Source organism: Onychostruthus taczanowskii, unplaced genomic scaffold (genome assembly GCF_017590055.1).
Source record: "Onychostruthus taczanowskii isolate IOZ18803 unplaced genomic scaffold, ASM1759005v1 scaffold105, whole genome shotgun sequence".
Taxonomy (NCBI): Eukaryota; Metazoa; Chordata; class Aves; order Passeriformes; family Passeridae; genus Onychostruthus; species Onychostruthus taczanowskii.
In genome coordinates, this window is record NW_024497078.1 from 210,796 (window position 1) to 227,484 (window position 16,689).

Below are 16,689 nucleotides of genomic sequence, written 5' to 3' on the forward strand. Positions count from 1 at the left end.
ACAAATGTTTAAAATATTTGTATGCTAGTGGGAATTTGAGATATTTGTGTGCATATTTAAAATAATCCAGTAGATGCCTTTTGCCCTCCTTGCTGCTTGGTCCTGCTCCCTCTGTGTCCCCAGGCTGTGAGCAGGAGACCCAGGTAAAGGAGACTGAGTGAGAATTATCGGTTCTGCTCATTTCAGTGTGGAAGGAAAGAAAAGCAAGAAGGGGCAGTAGAGCAAGACTCTTCATACCTGTGCATACATAGGGTAATTTGTGCTGCAGACACAGAAAGTAGTTCAATAAATATTCTCATTAAGTGAGTTTGGAAGAAATACATAGCCTAGAACAAACGGGTAAGAAGTGTGTTGAGGGCTTTAGATGTCTGAATAACATGGTTATGGTTACATTCTTTATGAGAGTTGGGCCAAGAGGGTGAGTGTTTAAAGCTGTGAAGAAAAAAAATGTCCACTAAAATGCTAAAACAAATTTTATGTGAGCTTGATCTGTCTGTTCACTTTCTGCAGTTACCAAGAAGGTTACATGCAAGCCAGTAAAAAAATGGAAAATAGTGTTCTCCATGATTTCTCCAGGAGAGATGATATACACAGTTGCTTTAAAAAGAAGGAAGACTATTCACATGTACTTTCTCTTGGAAGAAAATATAAAAACTGCCATTACAAAGATGGGAGAAATGGTCTTTTAAAATGCTAACATTCTTCATCCTTTGACATGATAGCCCTGTGTTCCCTATATTATGTTCTGCTTTTAAGGGAGAGAGCATGTGAAAGGTAAGCCACAGCTGCAGTTTTAATCAACTTCAAATAAAAAGCTTTTCCCAGAAGACACACCTGTAATAATGAAACAATAGTTCATCTTCAGTTTTGTTTCAGTGTGGAACATTGTGCTTCTAGAACTTAGCATTGTACCAGTACCAGTTCCACATCTGACATTTTCAGAAGCAGAGCTGTGCCAAATCATACAAATAAAGTTTTTGCCTTGGTGTGTGAAGAGTGCAATTACTGCAATTCAAAAACTGAATGTTCAAGACTTTTGAAAGAAAATGTATGGAAGAATTGCCATCTATTGAATTGCTGGTTTGAAAGTGAAAATTGTCAACTTGGCAGCAGGGATGGCTGTATGTCTGAAATTATTTTAGGCTCTGTGTCAGTTTATTATTGCCATGTTTTTGTTTAGTTTTTGTAATACCACTTAATCCATGTTTGACATTTTTCGTGCATCACACTTGTGTAGTTTTATATATTATTCACACTGATTAATAGAACTGTCTATAGATGGGGAGTACCAGAGCATTTGTTTAGTATTATGTAATTTGTTTAGGAAGGTTTTTCATTGATAAGCTTGTTTTCTGACTTGTATTTACTCTGGATGTTCTGGAAGTTTCCCCACTTTTTTCTACTTTTTGTGGGGGAAAAGTAGCAAGTTATGAAAAAGTGGTTATTAAGAAAGTAAATGGAAGTCCTGGATGCTTCTTACTGTTTCTAAAATGACAGCTGACTCAGGAGAATAAAATCACTTGGTATACTTTCTGCATGATTATTCTAGACTTTTCCCTGCTTACAGCACACTTAAGGATCATTATTCAAGGTTAAAAACAAAACCTTGAATAATGTTTCCTTTAGTTTTATTACTGTCTGGTTTTAATCCTAAGTGTGTTTACAAGACAGTAAATTAAACACAAATGTCTCGATGTTTGCTCTGAACAGTACTCTTAACTCCCCAAGTTGCATTACACATAAGGAAAAATAATTTGTTCGAGTTTCGTACTTTTTAAGTACTGAATTAGCCAGTCCCCTGGGGGTGCGGTGGGGATGGAGGAAACACAGATTTGTGAAGCAATCATACTCTTGTTTCCAGTTCCATTATGTTCCTGGACATGCATTTTTTACTCTTTACATTGGGCCCATTTGTTACAAAGATTTAAAAAGAAATATAATTTATCATATTTCATCCAGTTTTAAGTTCATTGATAAATTGTAAAAATAGAATTGGTTTGTTTCGGCACATTTACTTTGCTGAAGATCATGGCGTGTAGTATAAATAGCAGAAATAGGGTACTTCAAGTGTTGGTGTTTACTGGTGGTGTGTTGCTGTGCCTTTAAGACTGGTTGGATAAAAGCTGATACATATTGAGCATAACAATGTCTTAAAACTCGGTGCCAAGAACCTTGATGCTGAACTTGCATTTCTGCTTTGTTGCTGTGGTAATCACAGAAATACTGGTTTGAAAGTTTTCATCTAGATATATATGGAGGAGGGTAAAGGATTGATTATTTGTATGTTGCTTGGTTTTGAAGTCCTGTGTGGGAAAACTGGTGTTGTAGAATCTACTTTATATGATTGCTTAAAAATCTACTGGTTTTTTTAAACTGTCATGTATGTTTAAAACTGTCCAGTGTGAAGGAAGCCAAATGATGTACCTTTAAAGCATGTGGGAAAACGATTTCACTAGAGGTCTTACTTGAGCTCTAAATCATTTACTGGTTAGACACTGAGGACATGGTGTCTTAACTCTAACCTTAAACTACAATATATTGAAAATTGTGCAAGCTTCTGTCAAGCTTTAGAAGTGATGTGAGGATGTAAGGTGACATACTGACTGTAGGATCCAGGGGGCCAAATTTTTGATATTTGATACTTGTCACTGGCCTGCTCTGGTTATCCTAATACATTCCTTTTAGAATTTTGTTTCCTTTTCTTTACTTTAGGTTTTCTTTTGTTGTAAAAGGCTTTATGTTTTCCTGATGATGTGGAAGATATGAGCTGTATGAAACTTTATTTGGGGGTTCTAACGCTAAACTTGGAAATGGTTTAAAGCAAGGGAAAGATGTCAGATGCACAGTAAAAACCAGTTCTTTCTGTGATTTGACATGTTGTTACATACCTCTTCATATGTGTTTTCTAAGTGTATATCATGTATGTATTCTTAAACTGTTGTGCCTTTAAAAAGGATTTATGTCTCTTTCTAACGGGGGCAAAAATTTTTGTTCTGGACTAATTTCATTTCATAACTTCTCTTTTGTGTAATTACACAATAATGAAGTGGCAGAGAGTACATGAGAACTTAATAGATAGTTACTCTTTCTGAACTCACAGATGTGTGCAAATACTAATACAGAAAGTTAAAAGTAGATAAGTGCTCTGCTCTTCATGGATTTACAGATGGGGGAGATACTATTGTGGAAGAGCAGGAAAATGTGGCTTTATCTCATCTTTCACTTTGCAGCTTTTAATAATTTGGGAACTACCATAGAATTAAAAACCCCAAATACGACTCTTATAAACTTCATCTAAAATTCTTATATGTTGTTTCAGAGTTCTGCTATAAAGAAAACTAATTCAGTGTAAACATTCAAATAAAATACATGCTTTAATTTAAAAAAGTAATTCTGTAAGCCTGTGTTTTATTAAGTTGAGAAGAGTAATGTTATTGGGGAGTTAGGTGTATGTTCTTGTATCTTTACTTCTTGACTACATAACCTTCAAGGAATAGAGGTGAAATTAATGGCATGCAGGGAAATGCTAAATATACAGGACAAAATTTCCTGGGAAAGGACTGAAGTTCAAATATGTATAACTTAAGTACCAGTGCTCCCAGTAGAGGACTTCTGTCACAAGTTTAGAGAGCTCCTGCTTGGAAACAGGTACTGCCAAATCTGGTCCTGCTCTTATGGCAGGAAAATGTCATCCTTGATTGTGACAAACCAAGAACAGGATTATCAGGATTTAAGTTTATGAAGAACTAGTTATCTTGCCACAGTGATAAATCTGAATGGCTGAAGAGTCAGCATCTTAGGCAAGTTTGTCTGCTGAGTTGGTATATGTACATCTGTATGATTGTCACAGCCTTCCCAGGACTTGGAATATAGTAGTGCCTTTGGTTGTTTCAGCAGTTGCTTCATGTGCCTCAGTTAATGAAGTTCATTTATGGCTGCACAGATGCTTTTTCAAAGTCATCTTTTCTGCTTAGCAAATTCTCTCAGGTAGTGACAGCCATCGCAGTTGTGGGTTGAGAGTGGTGCCATCATGGGGTGCTTAAATCACCATTTGCTCCTATCAGCTGCAGTCAGCTTAGTTTATACCTGTTCAGTCATTACAGTGCACTTCCACGTATTACTTTTCATTAATGAAAGTTGTGTTCTCAATGAGGTATTGATCTGAGCAAGTTTGAGTAGACACTTAAGAAAATACAGAAAATACAAACTAGTTACATTTGTACTGTCAATGAGACAAATTCCTTTAATAATTGCGGGTGTGTTTCAGAAAATTAATCTTTTGGATTTTGTTCTAATTCCCTAAGTTGGTAATAAAGATACTTGGATTTTGTTCTACCTCCATTTTCTGAGGTTCATCTTTAAACTGTTTGGACATCTGCATTTATTTTAGCTTTCACAGCTGATGTAAACTAGAGTCCTTCAAACTTTAGGCATAAATATACGCTGTCAGGGCATACTCATCAGTCAGGTGCTGATCAGATACGAGATTTTGCAGAGTCCAGATTGAAAGAAAGTGTAAAAGTTGTTAAATAAGATGGAAGTAAAGTTATAAGAAGACCAGAACAATATTGAGCAGAATAGGAAAGCAAACTGCTTTGAAGGTGGTCTGTAAAAAGTAGTGTGAAAGAATCTGATAACAAGTACATGTTCTGTTAATCTTTCAAAGAAATGGATGCATCAGGATGCAGAACTTCAGTTTGAAATGCAGACTTCTTTGGAGAAGCTGCTGCTTGCTTAAGTGGAGTTTCTTTTTCAAGACATTGCAAGTAATGTTTGTAGTGTATTAGAATGGATGTTTTTTACTTGTGTACATCAAAAGACACAAACAGGTAACTGAAGTAACAGCTTTTGCGTTTTAGTCTCTGTGTGTAACCATTTTCTCATTAATGTGTTGATATTTACAAACTTGGCACCCAAGATAATTTTGATAGCTTGTTTGTAAATTAGTATTTTTAATGTGAGAATTATAGTGCAAGCTTGCATCTTGAAATCTGAATGAGTTATGATGAAAAACAGTACCAGCAATCAGTCTCTTTGATTAAAAATATTTAGTTTTGAATATGATGCCAAGTTACTGCCTTTGTATATAAGATGATATCAAAACGGAGTTCCTCACTTCTTACACTGTGGTCTTGGCCTAGTCCTATGCAAAGGAATGTCATCACTGAGGTCTTTACTTTGCTCTCAGTTGGAGGAAATGGTAACCAACTGGAGTGACTTTATGGGGGATATATGGTGGAATGGTTAATAGTATTCCTAACACTCACTAAGATGCCTAATCTGTTATTCGGACTTGAAATTATTTATAATATAGTGCTTTTCAGTCCTCTTTGTCACAAGTTAGTAGGTGTTCACTTTGCTCTACATATGACAGCTGAGCTTAAACTTTTTAAAAGTGTTTGATATTAACTTAGAAAGCTACTTCATTTTGGGTAGGAAGAATAGTTTTTTTCTTGCAGGTAGTAGTGACTTCTCCTAAAATAAGGAATGCTGTACATTGAATTTACAGCATTCTATGGTGCTATAAAGCTGAAATAAATCCTGATAATGCAGCATCAGCAATATGTCCAGTTGTGCAAGGAAAGGACAAAGAGCCAAGTTTGAGTCCCAGCTTGCCAGGCAGAGAGTAGCAAATAGAGAAATGGTTCCTTTATTCAACATTGCTTTGTGGGTGTTATCAGAAACAGGTAAGTCTATGTCAGTACAACCAGTACAGGGTAGAACATTTGTAGGATACCCTGCAGTTTATTAATGCTGTTTGTTGTCTTTGTCTTGAAATACAGATTCCATTTCCTGTGTATTTAAAATCTAATGTAAGATTTTCTGTTTCCTACCAAATATGATTTTATTATGGTGGAAACCAGAAGTTGATATTCTGCATTTGTTATAGAGTAATCTGTGATGGAAGTTGTCACCAGTAGAGTTAGTGCAGGAAGGAAATTACTCAATTGCACAAAGAATCACAGATCTTTTGACAGGACCAGAGATAATGGGTACACACAAAACACAGGGGGTTATTTCTGACCATCAGGAAACATTTTTACTGTGAGGGGTGACCAAACACTGGCACAAGCTGCCCAGAGAGGTTGTGGAGTCTCCATTCTTGGAGATGCCACAAGCCATCTGGATGTAGTCCTGGGCACTGGCTCTAGGTGGCCCTGCCTAAGCTGAGGAGTTGGACCAGGTGATCTCTAGAGATCCCTTCTGATATTAACATGTCCATGATTCTGTCATCTAAGCAAAACTTGAAATTATTAGACTTTATATGAATAAATTAACAGTGAAACCCTACTACATGCTTAGATATTTGAATCTTTCCTTACTAGGTTTCATTTCAATGTAGATTTATGTACTGGGTAGTATTGTTAAATTTTATGTTTTCAAATGAAGCATGTCAAAGATGAAAGCTGTTGGAGTGAATGAGTTGTTGTTAATAAAGACTGTGTGACCACGTCTTGCCCTGCCCTTCCCCCAGCACAGTCTTACGGCTTCAGAGATTTTAGCCCCACAAAGATAATCAGTTCTGCTGTCATTATTTTGGAAGAGGAGGTTAGGAGACTGGCCTAACTTGGCACCTGCTGCAAAAATGACAGGTAAGGAACCTTACAGGAGGGAATGGGGAGCATTGTGCGAAGTTCTGTAAAGCAGAATTGCAAACACTTCAGAAGCTGTGTATTAGTGAGTTTCACAATTCCTTAGGAATACTGTTGGCTTTTAATTTTTAGTTAAAGAAAATTGGACTATGCACAGTATAGGAAGTTTTGTGTGAAACTAGATTCCCCCTTAGGTTTTGCAAGATAGAAAACATCCTCAAACTAGTGAGGTCATTACTATTATATATAAGAATTTTTATGTAATACAAAGCTTATGCTGATTTTCTGTAATCTTAAAACTAAGATATGAGAAGTTAAGAGTAGATATGAGAAAGTCTCTTAGGCTTTGCATGTGAACATTTTTGCTACTTTAAAACAATTTTAAGTATTTTTGAAATAAAAAATGAGTCTTAAGAGAAGTATGCCTATTTAAACATCTCTAAAATCTTAGTGGTTCTCTTAACTCCTTGCATAAGTTTATATTTGTTTGCATTGTATGTAGCACAATGGTATCCTGACTTATGTTAAAGTAGTAGAGCTGTACTGATCCTACTTAACTCTGTGCTAGCTGTGCTGGTTTAATGATATCTTGTTTACAGCAGACTTTTCTAAATCTGTTTCTCTGATAGGTGACCTCAGAGTTTCCAGAACCTGGCAGAACTATCTAGTGGAATTTTAACTCTAGCTTCCAGTGCCAAGTGCAGCATTTTCAGATGCTTTTCATCTGTCAGGTTTCTTAAGTTTTCTTTGTGAAGTCACATCTATACATCATTATTTCTAGGTGAAAGAGATAATGAGGGTTAAAGGTTATTCTCTTGTTCCTTCAACAGTTTTGTACTTTTTAGCTGTTCATGACAAAATGCTCAGGACTTCACATCTGTGTAACCTGTCATGTGAGTTCTGAATGGAGAAAATAACACCATTACTTGGACATTTTTTTCAAGTTGCTCAGCATGAACACAGTCATTGAAAGTAAAAATCTAAACATTGAAAGATATTTCTGTTGCTTCAATGACAACATTTGTAAAATGGGTAATTATGAAAATCAGTGATGAGCCAGCTATTCTGGTGCTGCAGGTTTCTCAACTTGAAATGGGAGTGTCATAGAGAGGAAGGGGCTGTATTAAAAAATACAGGACTTAGTTGCTATTTCATACAGGATTATCGTAATGACTTGGACTACTGTCTCACAATGCACGAAATTTTGCAAAAAATATAATGTGTGTGTATATATATATATATATATATAAATCCCACTTGGTGCTATTGTGTCTTGTATCTAGGAATGTAATAGCTTGCAAATGAACAATTTTATTAGTTTTACGAAGTGTTTACAAATTTTAGTATCTTTGAATTCAGACCTTGCTGAAGCTGTACAGATGAAAACTTTTGTGTCTTCTGTTTAAATGCTTTCAGACATGCTCATCATTCCCTAAATACTGAAGAAATCATCTAATTTCTATATGGTGAAGATCTGCAATCCAAGCAAAACAGAAACAAATGTCCCTTGATCGCAGATTGTCACTGGCATGTGTTCATTGCCTGGCCACTAGTAACTGCCACCATTTGTTCTTTTTTGAAATCTGATCCCAGAAGAGGAATATTACTGCATTCACATTCCTCATTCTGTGTAAGATGCTAACTTCAGGTACCCTACACCTTGTAACTTGAAAGTTGTGAAATGGATGTAAAATATTTTTAATGAACTTGCAAAGGAAAATGAACGCCTTATTGGCTTAGCTCAAGTAGTATTTTTATTTCTAGGAACTTAATTTTTCCTTTTAGCCGTAATTTGGTAAATTTTTTTCCCCTTAAATGCTTGCTTGCTTCTACTCCTCTGCCAGTATATGCACTTATTAAGAGAATTTGACAAACACAAGATTTGGAAAAATTGTGTTGCAGTGTGTCTCCTATAATCCCTGGCAGCTATGTAGTGATGCCAGGTAACAATTGCTTTAGTCTCTAATGGTTTTGTTGTCCTCAGCAGGCACTACTCATAATTAAGATGAGCAGGTTTGGCCAGACTAGTTAAAATTAAGAGAAGAACAGGGAGGATAAGGTTGCCTGACCATTTAAGAATGTCTAGCACTGTATCTTCATTTAGTATGTCAGCAGCCAACATTGTTATCTGTTACCTTTTGATAGGTAAGCATGAACAAATGCAAACATGAACACAGCTCTGCGGATCATCTCGGGTTCCCTTTGGAAACCCCAAATAAGTGGCCACACGGGGTTGTGTGTTTTCCTGAGAACAGCTCGGCACTGGAGTTCTTCTTTCTGTGTGCTGGATAGTGGTTCTGCTACTCTCAAAATGATATCTGTGTCTGCTGGTGCAAAATGCCATATGGTCACTTCAGTGGAAGTCAAAATTTGCCTGTGCTGCTGTTGTGTGTTGCTAGGTAATTTTTAAAGTAGACCTAAAATAAAGGGGGAAACTTAGGGGGGGTTTTGTTACAGCAGCCACCAAAAATCCTATTAAAAAAAATTGAAAACCAAAAAAACCCTGAACCAAACCACAAAACTGTTCTGTCAGTCAAGCCAGCAAAGCTGCCACGCATCTGTGTGTGCAAGGTAAATGTGCTTTGGTGTTGTAGTGTCACAGCTGTTCCTGCTCTGAATTGGTGTCGGCAGCCTGGAGCTCCTCCCACACAGCCGGCCTCTGCTGGAGGTATCCTGCTGAGCTGAGTATGAGATAGGTGCGCTTAGGAGTTGGGTTTCAGTTTTCCTTCATAATGGCACAATTTATGCGCAGTATCACTCTGTGTGATGCCTCTCTTCTCTCCAGAACAGGCATGTTTATCATGCTCTTAGCCTTTTAGACTAGTTCAGATTCATTTTCCTTACCATACTGCTTTGAGCTTTAATTTAAAGAAGAGCTCTATCATATGAATGAAAATTCAATCTCTTACTTGGAAAACAACTTTCTCTTGTGTTCCAGCTCACTCTTAGAAATCACTTTTTTCATCACTGGCTGCTTGGATACATTCAGCCCTAACAAAGTAATTACTGCTAATCATAAACAGTAGAGTTTATGTAGGGTAGAGAGGTTGGAATGATCTTAGAAGAGGGAGAATTGTGAATAAATCGTGCAGAGGCACATTCCTAGTAAAAACTATAGACATTTTAACACTCCCAGCAATCTTACTAGGTGGTTTTAGAGCCTGTAATCAAAAACAGGCGATATTTATTTGGCTACAGCTTTGTCACTAATATCACTGCTGGTTGCCAAGAATATGGCTCACTGCTTTCTCTTCAGTAAATCTGGGTGGCCAAGGAAGAGAAAGTAATATTTAATGTCAGTTACAGAAACTGGAGAGACTGTGTTAGGCCTTGATGCTTTAGCTTTCTTGATGGGGGGGAAAGGGAGAAAGTAATTATTGGAGTTTTTAATAATAAAATACAGACTGAAAACTGTGCAGTCCATAATTTTAGCCTTCCTGTTAGATGGGTACATACCTATCAATAGCTACATTAATTGCACCATGTTGAGGTAATGTCTCAGGACACTAACACTTGTCCAGAGACAGTTCCAGCCAGCTCCCTATGACTGACTGTTCATCACTACAGCTATTACTGCATTTGACTTGCTAAATGATTGTAGTATCAACACAGAAAGGGTTAGTGGGCTGAGCTCTGTCATTTTCTCTTTAGAAAGAAAGTATCTATCTTCCTGAATGTCTGGTACAGAATAGATAACTGAACTTCTGAAATCTGATAGACAGCAATCTTCACTATGGCATGGGATGGGACATAAAAAGGAACCAAATGGGAGAATTGATTTAATAGGACTCAGACATTAAGTCATGCCAACTTTAAAATGGTATTTATTCTGAGCTGCAAGTCTCAGCCTGTTTTCACCTGTGTCTGATAAGGTAAATGTTACCTTTATTGTAAATGTTTGTGGTTGTGTGTTGTAATTTACACGTATGTCAGTTCTTGAGTTGCTTTTTGGTACTGCTCCTAAAGTGAAGATAGCCTGAAAGGTGCAACCTGTGTGTGGCTTTCCAAAGGAATTCTTTCCGTGATAAATACTTTGCAGGGTGTGCTAAGTTTTATGGTCATCAAAACAGGACCTCAAGATGTTGGAAAATAATTTTAACAAGTCTTTATGTGAGAGTATGGGGAGTTCTGCACCCCTTTGTGCTGTTGTAATGAGACCTTTCCAGGCATTCTTCTCCCTAGATATTTCATTAGAGCTGTTAGGTTCTGCAACACATTTCTGTGCCTGAGTAAGGGATTATGCTAAGCCTGTCAAACATTGCAGTGCTCAGATCTTACTTTTAAGTCTGAGGAATTTATGGAGGAGAGGCGATTTTAATTCTGGGAGGAGGGAATGTGTCTACAGGTGAGAGCTCTTTTGAAGCCTGAATGGCTGGGGCATGGAGCTGTAGAATTTTAAACACTTTGGATAGTTGTTCTGCATGTGTACTCTATGAGAAGACGCTGTGCAAGGTGGATACAACTTACTGCAAATACAAGCCAATCGATTGCAGAAGTTGTAAAGTAAAATTACAGTCCTAAACTTTTGCATCAATTTCTAATGCTTGCAGTATTACACTGTATTTTAATGATACATTATGCAGTTCTGTTGTGAGATGATTTTTTACTCCAGCTCAGTTCAGGTATATTATTTTGATAGATAACTTTGCCCCTAATTAATAATGTCTGTACAACTACACGCTGCAGAAAGAGGAGGAGAATGCAGTGAGAGCTGTTAGTTCTCAAGTGTCACTAATGACTCAGTGTTGTGTGCAGGGATCCCGATCATTTTAGTGGCACTAATATTACAAGGATGAAATGCCACTTTCGCCACGTGCCTTGGCAGGCCTAGAATGTCTTCTGTCACGTGAAATACGTATGTTTTAGAAAACCTCCAAAGGGAAATGTCTTGGGGCTCTTTGGAGAAGAACTGCAGTTCATCTACTCCAAGCAGAAATATGAAAATCTAGGAACTTGTTAATGTTCTTGGAACAGCTGTTGTTTAACTGCTGAGGTAGTAAAAATTTAAATATAATCTGTGGAGACACAACTAAGTGGTAAGAATGGGTGGAGAATAAATGGGTTTTTTTCTGGTAATCGGAAGTTTTATTATGATTTACTACTCCATATATAATGGGTTTTTGAAAAGAGAAGCTACTGTGTTTTCCCTTTTGCTTGAAATGTCAGTTATTTACTGTCTCTTTTATTTTTTTAGGTTACTATTAAAATCTTAAAAATGCAGATGAAGACTGGCTTGTGCAGAATCCTTCTGCTATCTTATGCAGACAAAAGGGAATCCTAAACCAGGTTTTAGTACAAGGTACGTATTAAGGTATATGGCTATATCCAGCAGTTCCTGAAACCAGTACCCCACTTTTTGTTCAGATTTGTGATTTGATGTAGTTGTGCTTCTACACTTCAACTAATACTTGATTTCAGATAATGTAATTCCTGGCATAATTCCTGCCATGTGTTATGTTTTTAAAGGACTTCAAGCATATGCACGCAGCCTCTAGCAGTCAGCTCAAGCTCTGGCCAGCCATCCAAACCCCATAGTGCCACATTAGTGTGATGCCATGTCTGAGCTGCTGGATGTTACTGATACATTGCATTCAGACTCCTGATTGTTTGTACAACCAACACAGTAGTTACTGATTCTGAACAGTCTTTGGCATTAATCAGAGGGCTGTGGTCTGGAAGGAGATGTCCATGCACTCTGGGAAGCCTGGGCCACACAGGTGTGTAGTGCCATCTGCCCTGACTGTAGACAGCATCTCAATGGGGCTGACAGATAACAAGGTTTTAAAGGGAGTTCTATGCAGCGAAGTTCGATAGTAGTTCTGGTAGTTCCAAAATACCAGTTATTTTTAAAAAGTAAAAGTAAATTTAAACACTGGTGGATTTGACCAAGATGTGCAAGTTCTACTGGTAAAGCAAGAAAAACTTAATTCTTCTGCGTTTGTTTGGCTTAGCAAAAGGACTCAGAGCTGTCTCTGTAGTTGTGTTAAAAGTAAGTAAGAGAACTGGAAATATAAAGGACCAGAACAACTTATCTGTTTTGTAATCACATGTAAACGGTGTCCCTGTCTATAGCAGGGGTTCAGACCAGATGATCATCTCTCTCCATGTGTTGGCATCTTTCCAGGATGCTATTTGGATGCCTTTGTGGTCAGGTTGCACTCTTTGCTCTGGGTTCTTTGACTTGGTGTTCACTAGGGCCACCATGTCCTTACCTGCAAAGGGGCACTTGAGCCAGCTGGCCTCCAGCCTGTCCTGGTGTCTGGGATTATTTCTCCCCAGGTGCAGGATTTGGCATTTCCTTCTGTTGAATTTCATGAGATCCTGAAAGCCCGTTTCTCCAGCCTGTCGAGGAATCACGGGATGGTGGCATGACACTATGGCCTTAGTAGCCACTCCTCTCAGCTTTGTGTCACCTGGAGACTTGCTGAGGACATGTTGTCCTATCAACCAGGGTAGAAATTAACATCCTGCAAAGGATTGGCCTCAGTACAGGGGTACTCTGCTATTCACTCAAGTCCAAGAGGACTTCATGTCACTGACAACTTTCTAAGCCCATGTCTTCAGCTGGTTTTTAGTCCACCTCAAGGTCCACTGAGTAGTCTGTCAGTATCATGACAGATGACATGATAATTGGAGATACTATGGCAGTGTCAAAAGATTTCCTAAGCCAAGGCAGACAATATCCACTGAACTGGTCACCTCACCAGAGAGGCTCTCCAGTTGGGATCCTTAAGAATTTGCAAATGACCTCATTGTAAATCCATGCTGACTGCTGCCACTTACCTTCTTGCCCTTCTTGGTCTGGAAATTGTTTTTTTGGAGTAGTTGTTCCATCACCTTCTGTGGGCTTGTAGTTCCCCGGGTCCTCTTTCCTGCCATTCTTGAAGATTGAGTGACTTTTGCTTTCCCCTGGTCCATGCACAGCTCTCCTAGTTGCCACACTGTCAGCAATGCAGAGTGGTTTTGCAAGGCCAGCAGCCAGCTCCTTCAGCGCTCATGGGAGCATCCCATCAAGCTCAGCACTTGTCACTTGTCCAGTCTGTGTTCCCCAGCCTGGACCCTGTCATGTTCTTTGCACTGGAAGGGGCACTGACGAGGTGGGAAAGTTGTTGCACACCTCTTTTTGTGGTTCTGCTTTTGCCCTTAACCAAGGAGTCCCATTATTTTGTAGTTTAAGTAAAATCGCAGTATAAAAATTATCACACAACAATTTGCAATATAAACCAGACTACTGAAATAAGCAAGCTACAAGCACTTGCTCACAAAATCTAAAAAAGACAAGCAGCTAAAGCTTTTTGTCAGAAAAGTAGTAGTAAAACAGAAAATGCCTAATTTTTTTCAGAGTTTGATTCAGATTTTTTTTTTTTTAATCCAGAGGACATTTTGTATTGACCATGTAGCCATTGGAATTCAGTCTTGCTTGTCATTACATACGAGAGTACTGCTGTGCACGAGAGCCATTTGGGAAGCTCAGTGTTTGGCAGGTTTCCCAGGCATCTCCAAATTTTTCTGTCAGTCTACAGTTTCCTTCCTGTGAAGGGAAAAAGGGGTGGTCAAGGTTCCTTGGAGATACAAGTGTTCCTTTTACTGGCTAAATAACAACTCCTTGTCTCAGTGAAGTGATAAGAACCTCTCTTCCTCTTCCCCATTCATGTGTGTGGACCTCAGATTGTGAATCTGGCTGACCAAGTATAACGGCCTCAGGAATTTCTGTTAAGTATTGTGCCAGGCTGCCTGCTCCTGGGCTTCCTGAACAGAGGGAGATCCAGCTGCCTCAGCCGGAGCATGGAATTTCTCAGCTCTTTATCTGACTATATTTGCTGATGTGTTGCTCTGTTATTTGCCATTTGAGTCTTAAGTGCTCTAGTTTGATGACAAATGCACACTTGCAAGGAAGATATCACTCAAGTGTCTCTTGTAACTCCTCAGCCTGAAATCATACTAACTTCTCGGAAATGCTCCTCTCCATTGAATGCATTAGGTTTCAAGGGAAGCTGCTGGTGGCCGCCCACCCTCAGAACTGAGGCTGTTACATTGTCGTGACATGCAAAATGCTGCTCTACACCTTGGAGTTACAAGGATCATCAGGGTGAGAATATAATCGTGTTGTCACTTGTTAAAACTCCTGTAATGGTACACTTTGTACTCAGTTTTCAGTTTGTTAGTATTGTATTTGTGCTTGATGCATGATTTATTTTTTTCCCTCCTTGTAGCTCTCAGTGCTCTTGGGCAAACAAATAATGCTGTTATCTAATAAAATAGTAACTAAATCTATCACACATGGCTGAAGGTAGGAGGACAAACTGATCATTCTCAGTTAAGCTGTTTTCTCTCTGCTTGCAGACAAGCTGGACGGACCTGTGAGACCTGAGGGAAAAGGGCTGTTTGAAATGACAAAAAAGAACCCAGCCTGGAGGTGGCGTGTCCCCCATCAATACCTCAGCTCAGAAAAGACATGAGAAGAAGGTGAATACATCTGCTTGTGAGCTCCAAGTCCTCTTCCTACATGAGGAGACAAGTTACAGCTTTTGTGATGCTACTGTCTTCAGCCTCTGGCACAGAAGGTGGTGCCAGCCCAGCATTTCATAGTAAAGCTGGTGTTGGCCTACTTTGATGTGCAACTGAGGTACTGATGCCCTTTTCAGAGAGACTGCACTCTAGCAGATTTTCTTTCTAGAAACAGCACTGTTAAGGGAGATGGGTGTAACTAAAAGGATTAAAGTTTGTATGTTCTACAAGAATAATAAGAGTAAATGATATATTCAATGACTGCTCCTTGGTTTAACTGACTGATGTTGGATTTTAAAAAAGCCTTTTAAAAAGTAAGAAAAAATTTTCAAGCCCTATAATATATGACAAAAAATAGGAAAGTGGTAGGGTTTAAGAAAAAGCAGTAATGTGGATTGTTTATGCTGCGGTAGTTTAGAAGAATATGAAAGTATTAATTACCAAGAGAAAAATGGTATGAGCCAGTGACAGTTGAAAAGAACTGGAAGGAAATGCTTGCTAATCATAGGGGAGTAAGTCATCTGTGATGTTGAGTAGGGAGTTGTGCTACAAATGCCTGCTGTCTTAATGTAGCTCAATAATAAGATGAAAAAACATGAAGAAAGAAATATTAATTTTATGTGATGTGATTTGAACACTGGCCTGTAACATACCACGAGGGTTTTCTTCAAATTTCTATAGCTAGTCTAAAACTGTTTCAAATTAAATGAGTAACAGGATGTTTATTTTTTATTTCCTGAAATCAGCAATTCAGTGGACATGAACTGAATACTTGACAGGAACCTGACACAGTTAAATCCTGCAGTGGGAGCTGAACTAAGCTGATGCAGTTGTAGATCCTGGTGGCGAAGCAGTTTTGCAGAGGCTGATCTGGGGTCCTGAGGGACAAGAGAAGTTGAAGGTGTCCACCCCCACGCTGGGCTCCATTAGAAAATCATGGCTGAGCAGGGGCCAGAAGAGCAATCTCTCCGTTCAGCACTTCTGAGACTGCAGCTGAAATACTGTACCCAGTTCTGGGCTCTTGAAGACAAGAAGATGTGGGAGCAAACCCTGTGGAAGCCATTGGGCAGTCAGAAGGCTGTGGAGCACAGGAGCCATGGGCCCAGGCAGCAGGGGTTTTTCCAGCTGGAGAACAGGAGGTGAGGGTGGTTAAGAGATCCTGTTAATCTGGCTGTGTAAGACAAGTGTGTAGAGAAGATGGAGCCAGGCTCATGGCAGTGGTGCACAGTACGGTGGCAGTTTTGTACCATTGTTTCAGTGCATGGAAGTATTGCACCATACCACTAACAAAAACAGTGCAAAGCAGTATTGTGTGGCTGTACTTACCTGCACTCTCCTCAGTGTGGAACCATTGGGGGCTTCCTGCTAATCATTTGGTTTCAGGAAGGGTGGACGCAGGGGACCTGGTTTGGAGGTTCACCTGTGGTTTTAGGGAACTTAATCCTGCTATTCACTGAAAGAACTACTCTGATACTGACACAGCAGAGCTGACAGATGTAGAAAGGTGAGGGAACATCCAAAGCCTTTAAATCTCCTGTGCAAGCTTTTCCATCTGGGTTGTCTCACGTGACCTCATAAAGCCTTTTTG

The 16,689-nt window shown here is 38.9% G+C and overlaps 1 protein-coding gene across 4 annotated transcripts in view; it reads left to right on the plus strand.

The window, feature by feature from the left end:
• PSPC1 (paraspeckle component 1) overlaps positions 1–16,240 on the plus strand; it is a 58,275-nt gene extending 42,035 nt beyond the window's left edge. For 2 of the 4 annotated variants that reach the window (XR_005953405.1, XR_005953407.1), the window contains 4 exons: positions 11,788–11,892; positions 14,575–14,682; positions 14,937–15,219; positions 15,848–16,240. Coding sequence is in view for 1 of the 4 variants with exons in the window: in XM_041414664.1 (XP_041270598.1) it covers positions 511–540 (30 nt within the window). In the remaining 3 variants the exon portion in view is untranslated. Of the gene's footprint in view, positions 1–510; positions 4,325–11,787; positions 11,893–14,574; positions 14,683–14,936; positions 15,220–15,847 lie in introns of those variants that run through there. The other 2 variants (XR_005953406.1, XM_041414664.1) reach the window with 2 other exon arrangements.
• The last annotated feature ends 449 nt before the right edge of the window (positions 16,241–16,689 follow it).